The 20,551-nt window shown below is 38.0% G+C and overlaps 2 protein-coding genes and 1 pseudogene across 3 annotated transcripts; 1 reads left to right on the plus strand and 2 right to left on the minus strand.

Annotated features, from left to right (window-relative positions):
• Nucleotides 1-1,036: 1,036 nt before the first annotated feature.
• Nucleotides 1,037-6,116, plus strand: LOC137709561 (protein LONGIFOLIA 1-like; annotated as a pseudogene).
• Nucleotides 6,117-6,147: 31 nt separating this feature from the next.
• Nucleotides 6,148-8,302, minus strand: LOC137709562 (transcription initiation factor TFIID subunit 8-like). Its single transcript, XM_068448641.1, has 2 exons — nucleotides 8,009-8,302; nucleotides 6,148-7,624 (listed from the first exon to the last, which is right to left on the minus strand). Exon 2 carries the CDS (start codon nucleotides 7,500-7,502, stop codon nucleotides 6,369-6,371), a length of 1,134 nt encoding a protein of 377 aa, XP_068304742.1. The 5' UTR covers nucleotides 7,503-7,624; nucleotides 8,009-8,302; the 3' UTR covers nucleotides 6,148-6,368.
• Nucleotides 8,303-15,352: 7,050 nt separating this feature from the next.
• LOC137708733 (transcription factor TCP13-like) lies at nucleotides 15,353-17,857 on the minus strand. Of its 2 annotated transcripts, none has more exons than XM_068447879.1 (2): nucleotides 17,662-17,857; nucleotides 15,353-17,281 (listed from the first exon to the last, which is right to left on the minus strand). In XM_068447879.1, exon 2 carries the CDS (start codon nucleotides 17,132-17,134, stop codon nucleotides 15,992-15,994), a length of 1,143 nt encoding a protein of 380 aa, XP_068303980.1. In that variant the 5' UTR covers nucleotides 17,135-17,281; nucleotides 17,662-17,857; the 3' UTR covers nucleotides 15,353-15,991. The 2 variants fall into 2 exon arrangements, with proteins under 2 accessions (XP_068303980.1, XP_068303979.1); XM_068447878.1 differs by having other exon boundaries at nucleotides 17,642-17,857.
• Nucleotides 17,858-20,551: the final 2,694 nt, after the last annotated feature.

Raw genomic sequence — 20,551 nt, forward strand, 5'->3', positions numbered from 1 at the left:
CAAAAAACTAATTTGAGAGATCAATATCAACTAGAATAATAGTTCAAGAGGTCAAACACCAATTTATCCTTCACTTAATTTGTAGTTTCCTATGTCAAGTTGTCATCGAAACATCAAGAGGTTTCAGATTATCTAGAGGAGGATAGCTTGGTAAATTGGCTAGGGAAATGGCTGGAAATGTGGTTTTATTAGGCTTGGAGAGCTGCTTTCCAGTACATTAATCCACTTTCTTATTTCTTCCACCCTCTGACAAATCCACATGCTTATGTGGATACAGGTCCTGCCCTTCCAGACCCACACACATGGAAGTGGGGAGAAAAATTGAACAAACCACATCTGTGATCTGACCCACCCATTCACATCGATCTCTCCCACCTCTTTCCCACCCTCTCCTTCCTCATACCTTATTATCCTAATTCTCTTTTATTAGGGGTTTTAAATGTAAATGACTCACTTGTACAAGCATTAATTCAACCATAACAATATGGCACTTATTTCTTATGATTTCTAATTGTTTTTAATAGAGAAAGACTAACATTGAAGAATTACTTAATTAAGAGGGTTGAGATCCCAATTCTTATGTTTTTTAAATTATAAGTTCTGAAAACTGTGTCATTTTCTTTAAATAATCCTAGCTGCAACTCTCATTTTAATTTGTTTCTAAAACCCTGCCTCTTTCTACAAAATTAGGTGTGATCACATTAGCAAAAGTATTGCGTTTCATTGTATGTACTTAAGTTTGAATTTCGCATTTTGATAAAAGAGTAGTCAAATTAGCTAAAATAGTATGTTCTTATGTACTCAAATTTGAATTCTTTTCCCGATAATTTAGATTAAACTATAATATTAATTTAATGACACAAAAAACTTCTCTCTCGTGATATAATATAAAAGGTAATCACCAATTCTCATTCTTTGCCAAACTGATATCGAGCACTGCATATATAACAAATACAACCACAAACCCTCTTATGTGTGTGTGTGTGTGTCTATATATGCCTGCCTTCCCTAGAGAGAGCCAAAGGACAAGTTATTCTTTTGTGCTGTGTGAGAAAACCCAAAAGATAAGAAAAAATAAAAAGACATTTCTTCTTGGGTCTGCAGAACTTAATCCGTCTGCTCTGGCCAGCGCACTAGTATTCTTTGATAGATAGTAGTCCTCCTCCATACTCCTTACAACTCCTTGGAAGGTGGGGTTGCTGTGGGTGATTGTTGAGTGTTGGGTCCCTTCCCATATGTCTCTTTTTTTCCTTTTGGTTTTGCAGGCGAATATTGTCTCCCTTGTTCTGTGAAACTCAAAAGCCGAATTTCATTTATTTTTATATATTCCATAGGTAAGGGACTTTTTTTCTGATCAATTACCATGTTTTTTTCTTATATATTTCTTGTTCTCTTATTCTCTCCTCTTTTGTTCTGTACAAAAACTTTAGAGAAAATCCAAGAAAAAGAAGATTATTAATATATAGTGAGAAAAAAACTCAATGCAGCTTGTGTAACTAGCTAGAAGAATGGTGACTCGAGCAAAAACTCAGACAAAAATTTGTTGTTTTTGGCTAGACAGAAAATCAGTATTGTTTTTGAAACTGTATGTTTTTTGGGGTCGTGTAAAATTCTTGAAACCAATTATTTATAAGCGTTTTGCTGCCCGCAATTTGCAGAAATGGAAGTTTCAAAGGTGTGAGCTGGTGGTTTGTGAAGCAAGAGGGGAAGGAGGTGGAAGTGAAGATGTCTGCAAAGATTCTGCATTCTCTAAAGGATGAGAGCCGGGATCTCCATAAGCAAATTGGGTGCATGAGTGGAATATTTCAGCTCTTTGATCGCCACCATTTCCTCACCGGCCGGCGTATCAATGGCCAGAACCACAAGAGACTCCCTCCAGGTATTTCTTATTTCTACCATTTGCTTGAAAGTGCAGTTAAGCTCAAAGCAGTTATAGAAAAAGGGCTTTTAGTAAAAAATAAAAAAACCATTGGTTTTGTAAATGAGGAGAAGTTGGATTCTTATTGATGGGGCTTCTTTTGATTTACTATTTCCTTTTACGAACGATTTACATCAGCTCATAAATTTAAAGACTTTTTGAATTTGATCAAATTTAAGCAATAAATATTTTACAAAAAGATAATGCTGAAGAAACTAAATGACATAGAAGTTGGTAATTAAATTATTTCTTAAGCGTTGAGCAAAATGTTAATAACATGTTTATTTTTATTTTTATTAATATGCATTTATAGTTTCATAATACATGTATAATGTATTTATATATTTTTACTTTTTTTTTCAGGTGAGAATTGCAACCACGCAGTAGAACCAAGAACAGTGCAGAAAGCTACCGTAAGAATTCAGCACTTATCACATTAGCGGACTTAAAGTTTAATTAGAAGTCTGACTCTCAATCTTTTGATTAGATTAAAGAGAAACATTCATTACATGCATTTTGGAATTTGCAGGAAAAAATTCGAAAAAAGGTGGTGAAAGAGAAACAACGAAACTCCACAGAATCATCAAAGACCACTGTTTCTTCTTCGCCGTGTTCATGTAGCTTCTCGTCTCTTGAACATCAAAAGGCCGCTGAGCAAGAACCATTTTTGTCCAGCCGAACCATTTCCAACGACAAACACGCTCGGGACCTATCTCTGAACCAACCAAATGTTTTGATGCACATACGCCGGCAATCTGTTGATCTGCAAGATCTTGTCAAAGACTCAACGTACAGAGAAGCCCGTGGTATTTCAGTTAAACCTGCAGCTAAAGATGGAGCTGGTCATGCATTGACGTACATTGACTCCCCGAGGCCTTCACCAATAAAATCCAGCAACCCAAGGGTTTCTGGTGTTAATGAGTCATTTCAAGTTCCTGGAAAGCTTCGGGTCGCACCTTGGAGTTCAAATGAAGAGAAGGACGGTGGTACACGTTTTGTACCAAAAGATGCTCGGAGGTTCTCTTATGATGGAAGAGAGTCACGCGATGCATCAAAATCCACCGTAAAACTCAGAGAAATCCCAAGGCTTTCTTTGGACAGCAAAGAACGTTCCACAAGGAGGGGTTGTAACCCAGAAACAAAAGCAAATTACTTCATCAAGGATCTGCAGAGAGAATATGAGAACTGCAACAAAATGCTTGACCTGCAGCATGAACCTGGAAGCGCTAAAAGACCGTCTAATGTAGTTGCAAAGTTGATGGGACTGGATCTATCAGATTCCGTGTCAACCATTGATAGTCCATTAAGGCTGATTAATACTGGCACATCTGATAGATCTGATCCCTTCTCAAGATCATCAAGAGCAACCACTGAAAACAAGCAAGATATTTTTTCCGGAATACTCCTTGTGAATACCAAGAAAGACTTCAGCTCACCCCAGAGGAGAAGTACTGATTCAGTCATGAAGCCCACCTCGAATTCTAAGTTTCCAATAGAAACAGCTCCTTGGAGGCAGCCGCACAGAAGCAAAGGTTCTCAACGATCAGCTTTCAAGCATCAAGAAGAACCGACAAAAGCTCCAAACTCATCATCTTCAGTATACGGTGAAATGGAGAAAAGGCTAGCAGATCTTGAGTTTAAAAAATCAGGAAAGGATCTCAGAGCTCTTAAACAAATACTTGAAGCGATGCAGAAGACGAAAGGAATGACAGATACAAGAAAGGATCACGCCTTAAATTTTGCATCTCAAATAAGCAACGAAAGCATTTCCTCTGACAGCACAGTAAAAGCAAGCCAGAGAAATCTACAAAGTAAAATATCAGTTCCTGCCACGGCCAAGGGTTCCCTATCTCCAAAGAGTTATAAATCACCCATCGTCATAATGAAACCAGCTAAACTCATTGATAAAACCCACAGCTCTGCTTCCATGGTGGATTCCATGAATGACACGTTAGGTCTTCGGAAGCTTCGGACTAGTGACCCTGGTGATAACAGAAAGGGGTTGGTCGACAATAATACAGCCAAAGATCCGACACCAAGGAACAATCATGTCAGAGATCCTTTCAATCGACACCTTCATTCCATTGATGATAATTCTAACGCAAGAACTTTGAAATCTGCACAAAAACCAAAGGCATCGCAAACTATAAGTGAAGAAAAAGTCACCAGCTCAAGTAGGAGTTCAAAAATCACGAGCCCGAAAATGCAACAGAGAAGACTTGGATTGGAGAAGCAATCTCCTCCAAGCACGCCATCATTGAATTCAAGCATGACCAGAAGACAACACACTAGGCAGTCATTAGAAGCAACCACCCCAGGTAGAAAACTTGGGCATAAGACACCCAGTTTGCATCAAAGTAATGCGCAACTGAGGGAGACTAGCACCAAGATGAGAGAGATGAGTCATCACGATGATTCCACTTCACAGCAATCTGGAAGCACCATCAGCTTGACCTCGCACACAGACACAGCCACAAGCGTTCACCAATCAGATAGGATCACACGCACGCATTTCCAGCAGCATAACCAAAAAATAAAGGTAAGGGTGTCCCACTTCTCATTCATTCCTGTAAGTTATTTCTTATCTGGGTTGACAGATGTTCTGTTTTCTCTTTCCCACAGCACCCAGCAGTGGGGTTGATTGATGACAGGTCAACGGCAGAAACTAGGAAAGCTTCTTCTGAACAACCAAGCCCTGTCTCTGTTCTTGATTCTACATTCTATCGCGATGACTCACCATCTCCAGTGAAGAAGATATCAAATGCCTTCAAAGGTATAGTTCTTCTGCAACTGATCCCTTATATGTGGTATAGAATGCAAGACTCGTTTATACTAAATTTCCTCAAATTTCTTGCTGCAGACGATGAAGCACAAATTCTGGATATAGCAGGGTATGACCCAATGAACCAAGCTCTGTTATCCAACAACACAATGCCCGGTCCTGGGGCAGAAATTGATCATAAAAGATTAGAGAACCTGATTCAGAATCATCGATGCATGAGCAGGACACACGAGAACCCCATCACGGGTCCCCTCTGTGACAGTACAAATCCAGACCACATGTACATTTCAGAAATATTGCTGGCATCGGGTATTCTGGAATATCTCGAATCTCCCTGGACAACCACTAAGCTCCACACATCAGACCACCTGATCAACCCTAATTTGTTCCTTGCACTGGAAGATATCAGAACAAATACAATACCTTCTGATCTCCAGCCCAAACCTGATGAGAAACTTCAAAGAAAACTAGTATTTGAGGTTGTTAATGAATTCCTTGTTCAAAAACTAGTGGTGGAAGATTCTTTGAAGCAGTGGTTCCCACCACACAAGCTGGCCAATGGGAAACCAAGAAGTCAGCAGCTTCTGAAAGAATTGTGTTCAGAGGTTGATCAGCTACAAAGAAAGAACTTGAATGGCAGCCTGGATGAAGAGGATGAAAGTTTAAGAAACATCTTGTTGGAAGATTTCACGGATCAAGCAAAGAATTGGACAGAGTGTGACAGTGAAATTCCAGGTGTAGTGTTGGATGTTGAGCGATTGATCTTTAAAGATTTGATAAATGAAATTGTGAGTGGTGATTCAGTTGGCCTGCATGGTTGGTCCGGTGGGCATTGCAGGCAACTGTTTTCTGAGAAGGGGCTGTGCTAACATTGATTTCAAAAACTCAACCGGCAGCTTGGATGACGATGAAGGTAGTTTGTGAAGCATCATGTCTGAAGCTTTGAGCGGTGATGACATAGCTGGTTTGCATAATTTGTCTGGTAGGCATTGCAGGCTTGCCAAGAAGGAGCAGTTGATAACATTGATTTTTGCCTTCTAAAAGAATTATTCTAAGTCTTAATCGTTTCCTTCTTGTCCTTTTCTTCTTTTGTTTTTCTTTTCCAGCTTTGGTTGGAAAGAACAGGAGAGGGGGGAGTATTTTATATACATTTCACAATAATCCTTTAGTTTTATCTTCTGTAAAGCCACAAATAACTACTGATAAAATTTCTGCTATTCTCTAACATGTAAACCTTTGATAGAGGACATAGATCTATAATACAATTATGGTGTATGCATATTTCTCTTCCAACTTCTTGTTCCGGTTATGCACAATTTATTGAACTAGAAAACACATTAACCTTTCATTAGTCTATAATTATGAAACTAAACATAAATTTGATATAACAACAAAGTACAAAACAGATGAGGAAACTTGTGCGCGCATTCAGAGTAGAACCACTAAATAACGAAAACAAAAGAATTTGTATTAGAAATAATCATTAACTGGGTGTATCACTGCAACTGACACTAATATACCTTTAAACTTGTTAAGGTGGGAAAATTCCCTCCAGAATTGTGTGATTCCATTCTACAATGTCCAGATGCAGACAACACTATGCGAGCCCGCTCCCACTGCTAGTATCCTAAAACAAGTGTATGAATTCTAGTCGAAAAACAACCTAATTTACAACTCAGCAAGCTCCTCTTGGTTTTCCATGGAATCCTTCAGAATCTTCTCAGCCCTCCTTTTCTTTACATCCTTCTCATTTTCTCTTTCAAACCAGGAATCAGTTTTCTGAAAACCCTTGTTGTGTGGGCTTGAATGAAACATAGTACCAAAGGACTTCTTCGCGGTTCCAACCTTAAATTGCACAATTGGTCTCCTGTTCAAAAGAATCTCTTTCCGCCCCTCCGCTGATTCACACGATCCACTCTTCACTGCTTCAATAGCTGGAGCAAAGGTCTCCAGCAGTGAAGACTGATTCAGGACATGGTTCTCAGCAACAACATTTCGTGCTGTGGCTTCACTTGAAAGTTTAGCTGGAACAGCAACATGAGATACTTCTGTCTCCCCATATTGCAGAGGTGTAGCAAGAAAAGGGTTACTTTCTCTTGCTTGTTTTGCCTTATCAGCATCTTCAGGGCCAACAGAAGGTCCCTCCAACCCATTGCATAAAAGCCTCCGCTGCAAATTATACAGAGACCGCTCCACATTTCTCTGTTGTTTTTCTTGCTCAATCATATCAGTGTGAGGTTCTATAGCTCTCTCATTGGATATTGGCGACTGGGCATATGTATGTGATTCAGGAAAAGCAGGCAACCAACTAGGTATATGCTCTCCAGGCGTCTCTACCCCTCTTTGCCAAAAACTAGGAGTCAGCTTTCGGTCCTTAACAACTGGGAATTGAGGAATAGAGTAGGCAAATGGAATATGTTCAGTTTCAGTAACATACTGAGCAATTTCCCTAACCGTCCCCGAACTTGCAAGACAATGATCAACGTCTGAAGCACCTATAAATCCCTGCACCACGCCCAAATCTTCCAACCCTTGAATGATATCAAAAACATTACATTCCACTCTTCCAGCTAAATTAGCATATAAATGCGCAGTCTTCCCGATGTTATGAATGTACTGAACAGCAACATCAGAAAGTGTTTCGAGAGCAGACAACTGGAATGTCTGAAACCCCACTATCTCACATACTTGCACTACAGCAATCTTCGCAATTGATTTTGCAAATTCATCACCGCTCGATATTCTCTGCATTCTATTGTGTTGTTCATGCTCTCTTCCACTCTCCCCACCCCCATTGGTCATATTCAAACCCTCATATCAGGCCACCCAATGTAGTATATTCAAAACCAACATTCTTGGTGAAAGTCCCCGTAAACCCACATTATCTACCCGCAAAAAATCATCGATTATGCCTCCGTCTATCCCTACGAAAATGCAAGTAAAAACAACATAAGATTCAAAATAGAAAAAACTTATCCCTACACAGACAAGAAAACCCGAATACAAATACGAAAAATGGAAAAAGAACTTCACTGAGCTGGTCCTGATACAAAGATTTGACTTTTTTTTCGTTTCGTTTAGGAAATCTTTTCTCAGCAAAAGGGAGCTTCCAATCAATGGAACTACTAGCCGTTACAAATTATTTGAAAAATTGGAAGTAGAAAAAGAAACCAAATGGATCAAAGCTTAATTTTCTGGAGCTTTCTAACAAACCCTGAAACTTCTAACTAGGAATTGAAATCAAACCAACTGAATTGAAAAATAGGCGGAAGCGAAAGAAAGAGCGAAACTTAGAGGCGGAGGCTTACCGGTGAAGTCCACGCTTTTGCGATCCAATAGAATCACCGGCGGAGCAGAGGCTGAGCTCAGAGATACGGCGACGCTCGTACCACCATTCGATCCGATTTGCGAACGAGCAAAAGAAAAAAAGAGAGAGAGAGAGAGAGAGATTGAAGTTTGGGATTGGGCTAAACCCTAGAAAAACCTCTGGATCGAGAGGGACGTTGAATCTTGAATGGGAGTTTGGGAGCTTTCAAGTTTGTTATAATACTTGCGAGCGAGAAGAAGGGAATCGAAGGGGGGAGAGAGAGGGAGAGAGAGAGGCTTTTGTACGACTTGTCGTTTTTAGAGCGAGGACTTGAAGAGCTTTGCAACAAGTAGTATAATATTGTTTTTTAATTTTTTTATTTTTTTATGAGTTTCGTTCTTGTTGATGAGTTTTCTAATTACTTGTTTTTACTCACAAAAAGCTGCCATTATATAAATTGAGTACTAATTTTCGCTCTCATTTTATCCTCCTGCATTCTTTCTCTATCAACCAAAAGTGTAGGATAAAGAAGGATGAGTGCAGAAATCATTTTAATCAATTCATAACTCATTTGAACATCGATTAATTGGGTTCTAATTGTTAGTTGGATCAAATTCCGCAATCATTAGTCACCAATTTTAAGTCGTTTGAACGATTGTTAATAAAGCCAATTTTGTTCAATTTTCTTCGGTACCTAGAAGCACTAAGTGCCAACGTTTTTTAAGCTGTTGGATTAAAAGGTTGAATTTGTTCTAAGACGGTCAATTGTGGAATGACACTGAATGCATGTTGTACCGATGAAAAACTGCAATTTTGCCCTCAAATTCTCACCAACACTACTAGGGTAGAAAGATGTGAACTATGATAAAAAAAACAAATCAAAACTTGACGACCAGTGACGCGAGATTGACGAAAACAAGATCAAAAAGTATGAATGGTTTTGGATTCACGGGAACTATAAAAAGAACAGGAAGTACGAGTTAACTTTCTTTTTACTACTGCTTTGCCAGAAACGACCAGATCGACTTCACTTCTCTAGGTTTTGTAATTTTATTTGTTTTGTTTGGTAAATCCTCTTTTCTTGGTTATTATGCGCCAACTGCATGGAGCAGTGCTATCACTGTCCTGCACCTCCTGTAAAGTACTGAACTATGATATCTATGTAAAACAAATTAATCAGGGAGGCAACACATAAAGCTTTTGCAGTTCTAACTACTTGTAGCACTGCTCATCTACTCGTGATGAAGGCCTTTATCTGAACTAACCAAACTCTTTCACAAACATGTACCGTGTTATGGTGAAAATTCTATAATGCACTTGTGGATCCTATATTCTGGTGCATTGAATAGTTCGATTTTGAGAATTTTAATCTAACCGTTTAGACACTGCATGTCATACACAAGTTATTGTAGAAATGGAATGGTTTATGCATACCCTTTTTCTTTCTTTACTTTCTTTGGATTTTGACAATCTCAATCTAGCCGTTCAAACACTAGTGCATCTCATACACGAGTGTATTGTAGAAAGGGAAATGACTTCTCAGTTGGTATATATAGGCTTCACACTTTGACCTTTGAAGAGGCTTAGTGAATCTTTTGGTTTGTTGATTATCAAACATATGTTGGCTTCTGCCAATAGAAATTTTTTTTGTATTTAGAACAAATTGTATGTATATTGAGTTCTTGCACCACCAGTAATAAAACTTCTTTTTATAAAGGATTGTGCCAAGTTTGGTTCTTATTAATGCCTTTGCATGTTAAGGACTTTACTTGTTTCTCGACGGTGGACCAGAAACTACCAAGATGGGGTTAAATATAAACTGGTTATATTCAAGCACACCACTTCAGTCACTTACAACAGAAAACAAAGATAGTAAGCGATAATAACAATATGCATAAGTAACTAAAATTAAAATTGATATTCTTTTTAATACCATATTCAAATTATCTGCACTAGTACTCCAACATATAGGTAATAACCAACACAAAACACTCATAACCCTTAGCTATATAACTAGCATACATATATATAATTATGTTGTTGGATCTTGTGTATGTGATGTTGACACTAGCTATGTTCTCAACTATCCCTCTCATAATGCGCCTCACTCTAGGTCGTTAATTAAATAAAGCCTGCAGGCTCTCTTCGTACTAACTTTACCTCCTTCTCTTCAGAAGCCTATTCAACTGGTAATAACGTACACTATTACATTCACTCCATCCTTTCATGTTTGCAGTCCTGCCTGATGTCTAGCAGAAATTAAAAAGAAAGCAAGCTTAGACACATTTCAGGTCACACCTCCTACAATCTCTCTCTCTCTCTCTCTCTCGGGTTTTAAATCTTTGTTTCCAGTTTTTTTTTTTTTTTTGGGTAAATAATCTTTGTTTGCAGTTGCTAGCTAGTTAGAGAGAAAAATTAACGACAGTTACAGAGAACAATCTCATGAAGTTGTATAAGACCATTTCCATGCATACTTAAAGAGAGAATGCCATGGCGCACATTCCCATTGGCATATAAATTAGTTATCAAATGTTGATGTTTAAGCTTTGCAGCTGCCTTCTGATTAAAGTGTTTTGTTTTCCCTTGTAATTCAAAGTTGTTGCTCTTAGTTTAAAATGTAAGGTTCAGATTAAATCAAAGCTAATAGGCTAGATGTGTGTGTCTCATGGTATAACAGCTCACTTATATGTGAGCATGTGATGAGCACATGAGTGTGTGTGTGAGGTGGGTGTGTGAGTGCGCCTTCAAACCGCTATATCTCCCTCCCCACTCTATGTTTTGTAGCTTCATCAATTCAGTCATAGTTGAATAGAATCAGAAAAAAAAAGAAACATAACCTTTCATCTTCTTCGCACCTTCATTTTCTTCATGTTTTTCTGAGTATAAATCAAAATCTTATTGATTTCTTTTGATTTGTGCTCTGCTGCTTCATAAACTTTAACATGGCCTCAGAGCCAGGTTCATTGCTTTAATCTGGGCGTGAATCTGTGATTTCTGGGTTCTTCAGTGAATCGCTTGCTTTGAGCTTCATCGCTGAAGAATCGAGTTTCTTAAATCTCCAAAATCGAAGATCTACGTCTAATATGGCTGGATCAATGAGTTCTGAACTTCGCACTCCCATTTTCAATGGCGAGAACTATGAATTTTGGAATATCAGAATGCAAACCATTCTCAGGTCTCATGGACTGTGGGAGCTTGTAGAGACTGGGTTCACTATCCCAGAATCATCTATTATGGTTGTGATAACTGATGAAAAGAAGGAGAAGGATGCAGCTACTGAAATTTCAACAAACGTTGCGGAGATCATAATGAAGGATGTTAAAGCTCTTGGGTTGATCCAATGAGCTGTGACTGATCAGATTTTCCCCAGGATTTCTAATGAAGAAACCTCCAAAGGAGCTTGAGATATCTTACAACAAGAATTCAGAGGTGATAAACAGGTTAGAAATGTGAAATTACAAGGTTTACGCAGAGAGTTTGAGTATACTAGGATGAGAGATGATGAATCCTTATCTGCATATCTTACTAAACTATTTGACATCATGAATCAAACGAGAGGTTATGGTGAATAACTATCTAGGGAGAGGGTTGATCAAAAATTACTTATAAGTTTGCCTAGAAGTTATGACTCTATCTGTGCTATGATTGAACATTCAAAGGATATTGAAACCCTTGAAATCCAAGAAGTGGTTGCCTCTCTGAAGGGTTATGAACAAAGGCTTGATATGCATACTGATCACTCTACTGAAAAGACATTTGCTAGTCTAAATGTTGGGTCTAAGTTTTAAAAACTCAATGGGTTCTCTGGTACTCAAAAGTCAGGGAAAAGTTGGAGGAACAAAGGGAAAAAGTGGGATAATAAGCCCAATCTTATCTTTAAGCAGAATAATTCTCATGATTCGAACAAAACAGCTTGCAAACATTGTGATAAACTGCACTATGGAAAATGCTGGTTTGAAGGAAAACCTAAATGCGCAAATTGCAATAAATTTGGTCATGAAATCAGAAACTGTAATGGGAACAAAGTGGTGCAGAAGGCCAACTATGCAAATCAGGTTGATGATATGGGAACCTTATTCTTTGCTTGCAACTCTGTGTCTCAGGTGAAGGTGTATATTGACAGTGGTTGGAGCAACCACATGACAGGAAATGAAAGCTTGCTGGTGAATTTGAGTAGAAACCTGAATGCAAAAGTAAAAATGGGAACTGGTGAAGTTATAAGTGTAGCAGGAATAGGCACACTAGTCATTGAAACCAAGATGGGAAGAAAACACATACAAGAAGTAATGCTAGTGTCTGGCTTGGAAGAAAATCTCCTAAGTGTGGGGCAAATGTTGGAACATGGTTACTATCTACTATTTGGTGGTAATGCAGTTTGTATATTTGATAGCTGGAACTTGAATGGACTGGTTGCTAAGGTTCAAATGACTAGCAACAGATGTTTTCCCTTAACTATGATGCCTGTCACACCACTAGCATTAAAAGTTAGTGTATCTCATTGTATCCAGATTTGGCACAAAAGGCTAGGTCATTTAAACACAAGGAGTTTGCTGCAACTCAGGGAGCAAGAAATGGTTCATGGACTACCTCACTTGGAAAATTCCAAGAATGTCTATGAAGGATGTATGCTTGGCAAGCAATATATAGATGAATTTCTAAGAGAATCTGCTTGGAGAGCTAAATTCCCACTTGAATTGGTACATACAGATATCTGTGGTCCAATGCAAATTGCTTCAAATACTGGTAACAAGTACTTCATTCTGTTCACTGATGAGTGTACTAGAATGACATGGGTCTATTTTCTGAGGTACAAATCTGAGCCATTGGAGTATTTCAAAAGGTTTAAAGCAATGACAGAATTGCAGTGTGGATACAAGATCAAGTATCTAAGAAGTGATAGAGGTGGTGAGTTCATGTCTTCTGAATTCAGTGACTATTGCAATGTTTCTAGCATTCAAAGGCAACTAACCATGTCATACACACCACAACAGAATGGTGTGTCAGAAAAAAAAGAATAGAACTGTGGTGGAAATGGCAAAAACTATGTTACATGAAAAAGGCATGCCATACCAGTTTTGGGCAGAAGCTATGCACACTGCAATATATCTCCTCAACAGGTGTCCTACTAGGGCTTTGGATAAGATGACGCCCTTTGAATCTTATAGTGGAAGAAAACCTGGAATTGCACACTTGAAGATTTTTGGGTCAGTATGCTATGTTCATGTTCCCATGAATCTAAGACACAAACTTGAGTGCAACAGTCACAAATGTGTTTTTGTGGGGTATGGAACCATTGAGAAAGGATACAGGTTATTTGATCCTATCACTAATAAAATTATATTGTCTAGAGATGTAGTATTTGATGAGAGTGCTAGATGGGATTGGAATGACAGCTCTGGAAAACAGTCCAATGTATCAATTACTACTGATATGGCAGAATCTGAACTAACTCAAGGTTCAAATGTTCAAGATGAAATTGTACTCCCTGAGGTCATTTTTGATACTTCACAAGATGGTTTGAGTCCTAATGCTGATGGTTCAAGCTCAAAGGTTGATCTATCACAGAGCTATGATTTTACCCCAAAGAAATGAAGATCCTTGAATGAAGTCATTGCACAGTGTAATGTTTGCATTATGGAACCCGAGAATTATGAAGAGGCTGCTCTAGATTTGTCTTGGATGAAAGCTATGCAAGCTGAGCTAGACATGATTAAAAGAAATAATACATGGATGCTAGTAGATAGACCATCTAGCAAACCTGTGATAGGTGTGAAGTGGGTATACAAAACAAAACTGAATCTTGATGGAAGCATTCAGAAAAACAAAGCTAGACTGGTTGCAAAGGGTTATTCACAGAAGCCAAGAATTGACTTTAATGAGACCTTTGCACCAGTTGCTAGGCTTGACACCATAAGGACTTTGATAGCACTTGCAGCTCAGAAAGAAGGGCAACTATTGCAGTTGGATGTAAAATCTGCATTCCTTAATGGTGTACTCAAGGAGGAAGTTTATGTTGATCAACCTCAAGGATTTGTCATGCAAGGCAAAGAGGATAAGGTGTATAAGTTAAATAAGGCATTATATGGCCTTAAACAAGCTCCAAGAGCTTGGTATGATGAAATTGATTCTTACTTCACCAAGGCAGGTTTTAAAAGAAGTCCTAATGAAGCCACTTTATATACTAAGGTTGAAAACTCAGGGATTCTCATAGTTTCTGTGTATGTTGATGATATTGTGTACACTAGAAGTAGTGACACAATGCTTGACAGGTTTAAAAATGATATGATGCAGCACTATGAGATGACTGATTTGGGATTGCTACACAATTTTCTTGGTATGGGAATTGTTCAAACCAAGAAAAGCATCTTCATACATCAGAAGAAATATGCAATGAAGTTGTTGGAGAAATTTGGTCTACAAGGTTGTAAATCTGTGGGAACACCACTTGTAGCAAATGAAAGATTGTGCAAGAATGATGGAAGTGAAGCTGCAGATGAGTCTGAGTATAGGAAATTGGTGGGAAGTCTTTTGTATCTTACTACCACTAGACCAGATATAATGTTTGGTACTAGTCTCTTGGCAAGATTCATGCATGGCCCAACTAAGAAGCATATGGGAACAACAAGAAGAGTACTGAGATACATTCAAGGTACTATGGACTTTGGCATTGAATATGTAAAAGGAAAGTTAGCACTTCTTATTGGATATTGTGACAGTGACTGGGCTGGGAGTATTGATGACATGAAAAGCACATCAGGGTATGCTTTCAATCTTGGCTCGGGTGTGTTCTCTTGGGCATCAGTCAAACAAAACACATTGGCATTATCCACTGCAGAAGCCGAATATGTAAGTGCTGCTGAAGCAACATCTTAGGCCAAATGGTTAAGATTTGTTTTGGAAGATTTCGGGGAAGAACAGGTTGAACCTACTGTGCTAATGTGCGATAACACTTCAGTAATAGCTATTGCCAAGAATCCTGTGTTTCATCAGAAAACAAGACACATCAGCAGAAAATTTCATTTCATCAGGGATGCATTACAAGAGAATGAGATTGAGCTTGTTTACTGCAAATCTGAAGAACAAATGGCAGATATCCTGACTAAGGCACTACCAAAGGAGAAGTTCAATTATTTCAGAGAGATGCTAAGAGTCAAATCATCTGCCAGCTTAGAGGAGAGTGTTGATGTTTAAGCTTTGCAGCTGCCTTCTAATTAAAGTGTTTTGTTTTCCCTTGTAATTCAAAGTTGTTGCTCTTAGTTTAAAATGTAAGGTTCAGATTAAATCAAAGCTAATAGGTTAGATGTGTGTGTCTCATGGTATAACAGCTCACTTATATGTGAGCATTTGATGAGCACGTAAGTGTGTGTGTGAGGTGGGTGTGTGAGTGCGCCTTCAAACGGCTATATCTCCTTCCCCACTCTATGTTTTGTAGCTTCATCAATTCAGTCATAGTTGAATAGAATCAGAAAAAAAGAAACAGAACCTTTCATCTTCTTCGCACCTTCATTTTCTTCATGTTTTTCTGAGTACAAATCAAAATCTTATTGATTTCTTTTGATTTGTGCTCTGCTGCTTCATAAACTTTAACATAAAAAACTTATTTGTTCTAACTAACAACATAGCATACACACCGAAATCTAAGTAACAAGATTCAATTAAAAATGAATAATGAATGTACGATGTAGCTTCACACCATTAACAATGCTTCAATCGAATTTATGCTCGAAAACTCTTTCTTTTTACTTTAATTTAAATGCAAATGTCGCATAATATAAACCAAAATTAAGTAGGAAATCAAATCATATATGGTATCTTTAATCTGAAATGGACATTAAGTAAACCGACTAAACCCAGTAAAGTACGATGTGTTCTTGTACCTTTGCCTGCACTATACCTAGCTCCCATTTACAAAAGACGACCAATCTGAGCCATAAAGCAAGCTTAGGCTTTCATGAGTCTTTGAATTAAAAGCATCAGCTACGCATCATCGAGACGGAGGCTCCTGATTGTTATTTGGGTGATGACCACTGCCAGTGTTGTCTGAAGAATGCACAAGCTTAGTCACCATACTCAAATGGGGTGCTCTCAGAGTTTGGCTACTAGGGTCTAGAGCTGGTGTAGAAAGAAAATTGGGCAATAGGTTTTGTGAAGTTCTAGTACTACTAGTAGAGTTTAGCATTTGCAAGTGGTTGAATTGTCTTGGATCCATCTCTCCTGTAGCCGCCATGTTATGCGAAGGAAAATAAGATCGTGTCGTTGATAAAGACAATGTGGATGGCAACGAGAGGACATTAGGGAAATTGTGGAGATCTGTAGTTTGGGATTGGAATCCATGGCTTCCTAATTGAGATAGTGGAAAATTTGAAGTCTGATGAGAATGATCCCAATTATGATACGCATAAGGCATATTCGTAGAATTATTCAGAAGACCTGGAAAGAATGGAGGGTTGGTATTACTTCTTAAGAATGTGTTTGATGAATTACCATCAACATTATTGCCTGCTTGTTCTTGATCATCTGATATTCCAAGATTATCTTTCTGATTTCCCTCGTCCTCATTTCTTGTGTCTCTTACAATTTCTTTTGACTTTGCTCGCCAAAGAGCATCCGAACCACTAGGCCAAAAATTTGATCTATCTATTCCGCTGCTAGGGCCTTCTCCACTATGATTATGAGATAACTGGGCATGAGCATTGGTTTGGTCACCATGAGATGAAGTCAGCCCTAATGATGGATGATTTAGACCAAAACTCCCAGGTGGTGGCATTGGCAGCGGAGGAAGTTCATCGATTTCATGCTTTGCGGCATCAAGCAACCAATCGACAACCTTGCTAGGCTGGTTAAGACCAAGCCTTTCTTGAAGATCATACAATTGGATTGCAGTGGGTACCGATAGCCTCACCCGCCGATCTCGAAGTCCTCTTATGGTGCAAACCTTGCTATGCCTGTCCTTCCCTCCAAAGGCTCGGGACACACGCACAATCCTTGGGTCCTTCAACCTTAGCCATGGAGTTGATGGACAAGATAAATTAGGGTTTGATGAAATTTTGTTGGCTTGGTCATCACGACTTGAACTGCCAGCTCCTGCTTCTTGCAAATCTGCTTCACTAATGGGAATCTTAATCATCTTATGCTGTTATGCACCCTCTCGTCATTGGTTCATCATTTCAGCTCATCACCCAGATTTCTATTCTATTTGCGATGATAAACTTCACGAATTAATCATGATATGCTTCTCTTCTTCATGTGCTTTCTTTTTTTTTAGCATGATCTGCTACACCATCAATCATGAAAGAAATGAATTATAAAGAAAATAAATGAACAAAAAAAGTGTTTGCTGCTAAGCTAATATCTATGACATGCCTGTATGATGATCCACAAAATAAAAAACCTAATATATATACAGCTTTCATGAATTGTTTCATGAAAAAAATTCGAAAGTATCTCAAAATTCACAAGCTATTGAAATATTTATTCCAGGAATCCGAAGTTCACTTGTCTCGCATACATATGTTAATCGAATTAAAGTAAAGCAACAAATATAAAGCTAGGTATGTGATGCTAATTATTTAATAATTATGAAGTACTCTAGGGTTACCCAACTAGCATATGGTAATGATTTTGAACTACTTACTTGAAATTGACCCAACTTACATTAAAGTAAACATTTTCTGCTTCTTGTTTTGCAGATAGATTTTGGTGCTTGATGATATACAGCACTACACGGAATGGCAAAGAAAGTATATATGGTTTTGAATTTCGTAGCTAAATTGACTTTGTGAGTTTGGTGGAGAACTACTAAAACCAACCAAGCAGCCGCCTGTACTTTTGAAGATTAAATGATTCTGCAAGTATGTGGAGAATATGAGAATAAACTTGTAGAAGAAGAAGAAGTAGGGAGCAAGTTGAGAGGAAAAGGAGGGCGCCAGAATCCCACCGACCATGCTACAAGGAAAGATAAAGCAGTGGTACATACCGTGCCACGTGGCACTCTCACCATCAACTTAGTCGATATCTCATCATTTTTCTCATCACGCATGCATAAGGTTAAACAATCATCGTGACAATAACAATTAGTTAACTAGGATTTAGGAGGGCTAATAATCTGAAAATCTCTAGCTAGCTGCTAAAATCACATTAGATATGGCACGTCTTGTGAGCAACATGTGTTAATGTAATGTTTACCTGTACATATGTACATGCAACATATGATTATATACATCAAATACAAAATTAGAAAATTTCAATTGGGGACCATATGGATGTTGCACATTCGAAAGTGGTGAGTGTTGCTTTATCGACAATTAACAAATTAAAGGTTTTAGATATATCCCTTTCACATGCACGCCTAAAGTACCAAGGAAGATGAACATGTTCATGTGGACAAAACCTTATAGTAAGCTGAAGTTTTCCTCCCACATCCAAATACTCAAGATGCGTGGTCCGATTTTAACAATGACTGGATCACACATATATGTTAGGTTGTATGAGTACGCTTCAAAAATAAATGATTCCAATTAATCAATCATTGGAATTGACATATTCATCTGCAGCCTAACTATATATATAAAACTATTTATCCCTATTCTCTCTAATTGCATCACACACTTGAACTATCCCCGCTTTGTTTTTATGCCCCTCTTTTCATATATTTTTTTTTCTTCTTATTTTTCTATATGGTCTCCAATTGAACCATGAGGAATAAAGTTTATGTTCTCGATCATCTGTCTAGGTGGAATTTTTTTCCAACTCAATAAATATTGAGGTTTCTTGAAAAAGAAAAGCGTAAACATTTGAACTATAAAGGAGGACAAAGAGAAGAAAATAGATGGACAAGTGACTCAATGTAATATGTAAAGGAAAATCAAGCAACACCTTAGAACACCATGTGAAAAACAAAGACGACAAAATTCAAGAAAATATCAATGAAATTAAAATCCTTTTTACCTAACGATAGAATTTGAGGGCAAAATACTCATATGTTACGGAACATATGTGAGTTAGGGCCTCATCATTTTTTGTATTGAAGGGACGTATTATGTGTCAAATTAAAGTTTGAACCCAAATCTAAAAATAATTTTTACTGTTAATGAACTACGATTATCAAGCTGCTCCTCAATCATTAGCCAACTGTTCTACATCAACAAGCAGATTTCATATATATGAAGATCAATTTTTCATTATATATATCCACTTGGCTTTACCACGGGGTACAAAAATTTGTGGTCTCTATAACTCTACATTAGCATGTGTATGATAGGTACTTCGGACAATGAGAAGCTGCCTAAGATGTGAGGGACCAATACATGCATTTTCTTTTAAAAGATCCACTGAGTAGTGAGTACGAATAGGACCACACAACTTTTTCTTGCAGAGAGATATGCACGAAGTAATTTGAAGACTTGATGACATAGCAGCTGACACCCTACCCAGCCATAAGGAAATTTGCATTGCTCTTTTCCACAAAACCAAGTTATTAAACCATTGGAAGTAATGATCTTCTCGATGATCTATAGACACGTATGCAAGGTTCTTTCTCAATTGTTTCTTTTTAGTCCTTAAATGTCAAATATTAGTGCTTTAACCTTCAGAACGATTAGGTATATTTCCTATTTGAAGACGTAATCGTGATCATAGAACTCCAAAACCGGAGTTGCACAATTTTGGCATTGGCTAATTTTATTTTCCAAGAACTTCAAAAACCCTAGTTAATTATCCAAGAAGTTAAGTGAGAACACTAACAAGAAACTTCACAACCCTAGTTTTTTTCCACCAAGCTTAAAAATCCCTAATTACTTTGGAAGTCTCAGCGGAAGAGTTTTCTGTTGGTATTCAACTAGAGCTGCACTGCATACATAGTTATATCACATATGACATATACACAGATCGAATAACACTGCAGCCTGTGTATGTGTCTGAGAGAGGAGAAAATTAAACAGAGGGAGGCCCTTCATTGCTTCTTCTGCAGGGGAAGAAAGAGACAGGACAGAAAGACTTTTAGGGTTTTCATCTCTGTGTGCAAAGAGCTCAAAAACAAGCAGTACTGGCGGGCATCTCAAGATCGGGCACAGTACGTACAGAGCTATATGTTTACAAACTGACAATGAAGGGCGTTTGCCCCAATAAATGGTCCCTGGATTCCAGACACAAGTTTTCTTTCACCTCTTGAGTCATCACGCTCAACCTTCTGAATCTACTTCGACCAAAAAAAAAAAAAAAAAACCCCTTCTGAATCTACCTGCAGTATATTACTCGTTCCGAACCAGCATGTGTTTTGAGTTTTGCTCGTCTCGCTTTTTTTCCCAACTAGAAGAAAAGATTGATAAATAATTAAGTATTCTACTACTATTTGAAGGGAAAAGTTCATTTTTTTTTCTAGATACTGAATCATTCTATTTTTTAAGGGCAATGCTAAACACTAAACTTGCCAGCATGTAAACTAATCAGGACTTATTAAATCCTTCTAGAAAGAAAAAAAACAGTTTTAACCTAATTAAAAAAGCTGCAGAAAAAACCATCGCCATCGCCCACATTACACGTTGCT

Source organism: Pyrus communis, chromosome 11, assembly GCF_963583255.1.
Source record: "Pyrus communis chromosome 11, drPyrComm1.1, whole genome shotgun sequence".
Taxonomy (NCBI): domain Eukaryota; kingdom Viridiplantae; phylum Streptophyta; class Magnoliopsida; order Rosales; family Rosaceae; genus Pyrus; species Pyrus communis.

Excerpts from the sequence above, each read along its gene's own strand:
- LOC137709562 (XM_068448641.1), bottom strand. The coding sequence starts at position 7,502 with ATGACCAATGGGGGTGGGGAGAGTGGAAGAGAGCATGAACAACACAAT.
- LOC137708733 (XM_068447879.1), bottom strand. The coding sequence starts at position 17,134 with ATGATTAAGATTCCCATTAGTGAAGCAGATTTGCAAGAAGCAGGAGCT.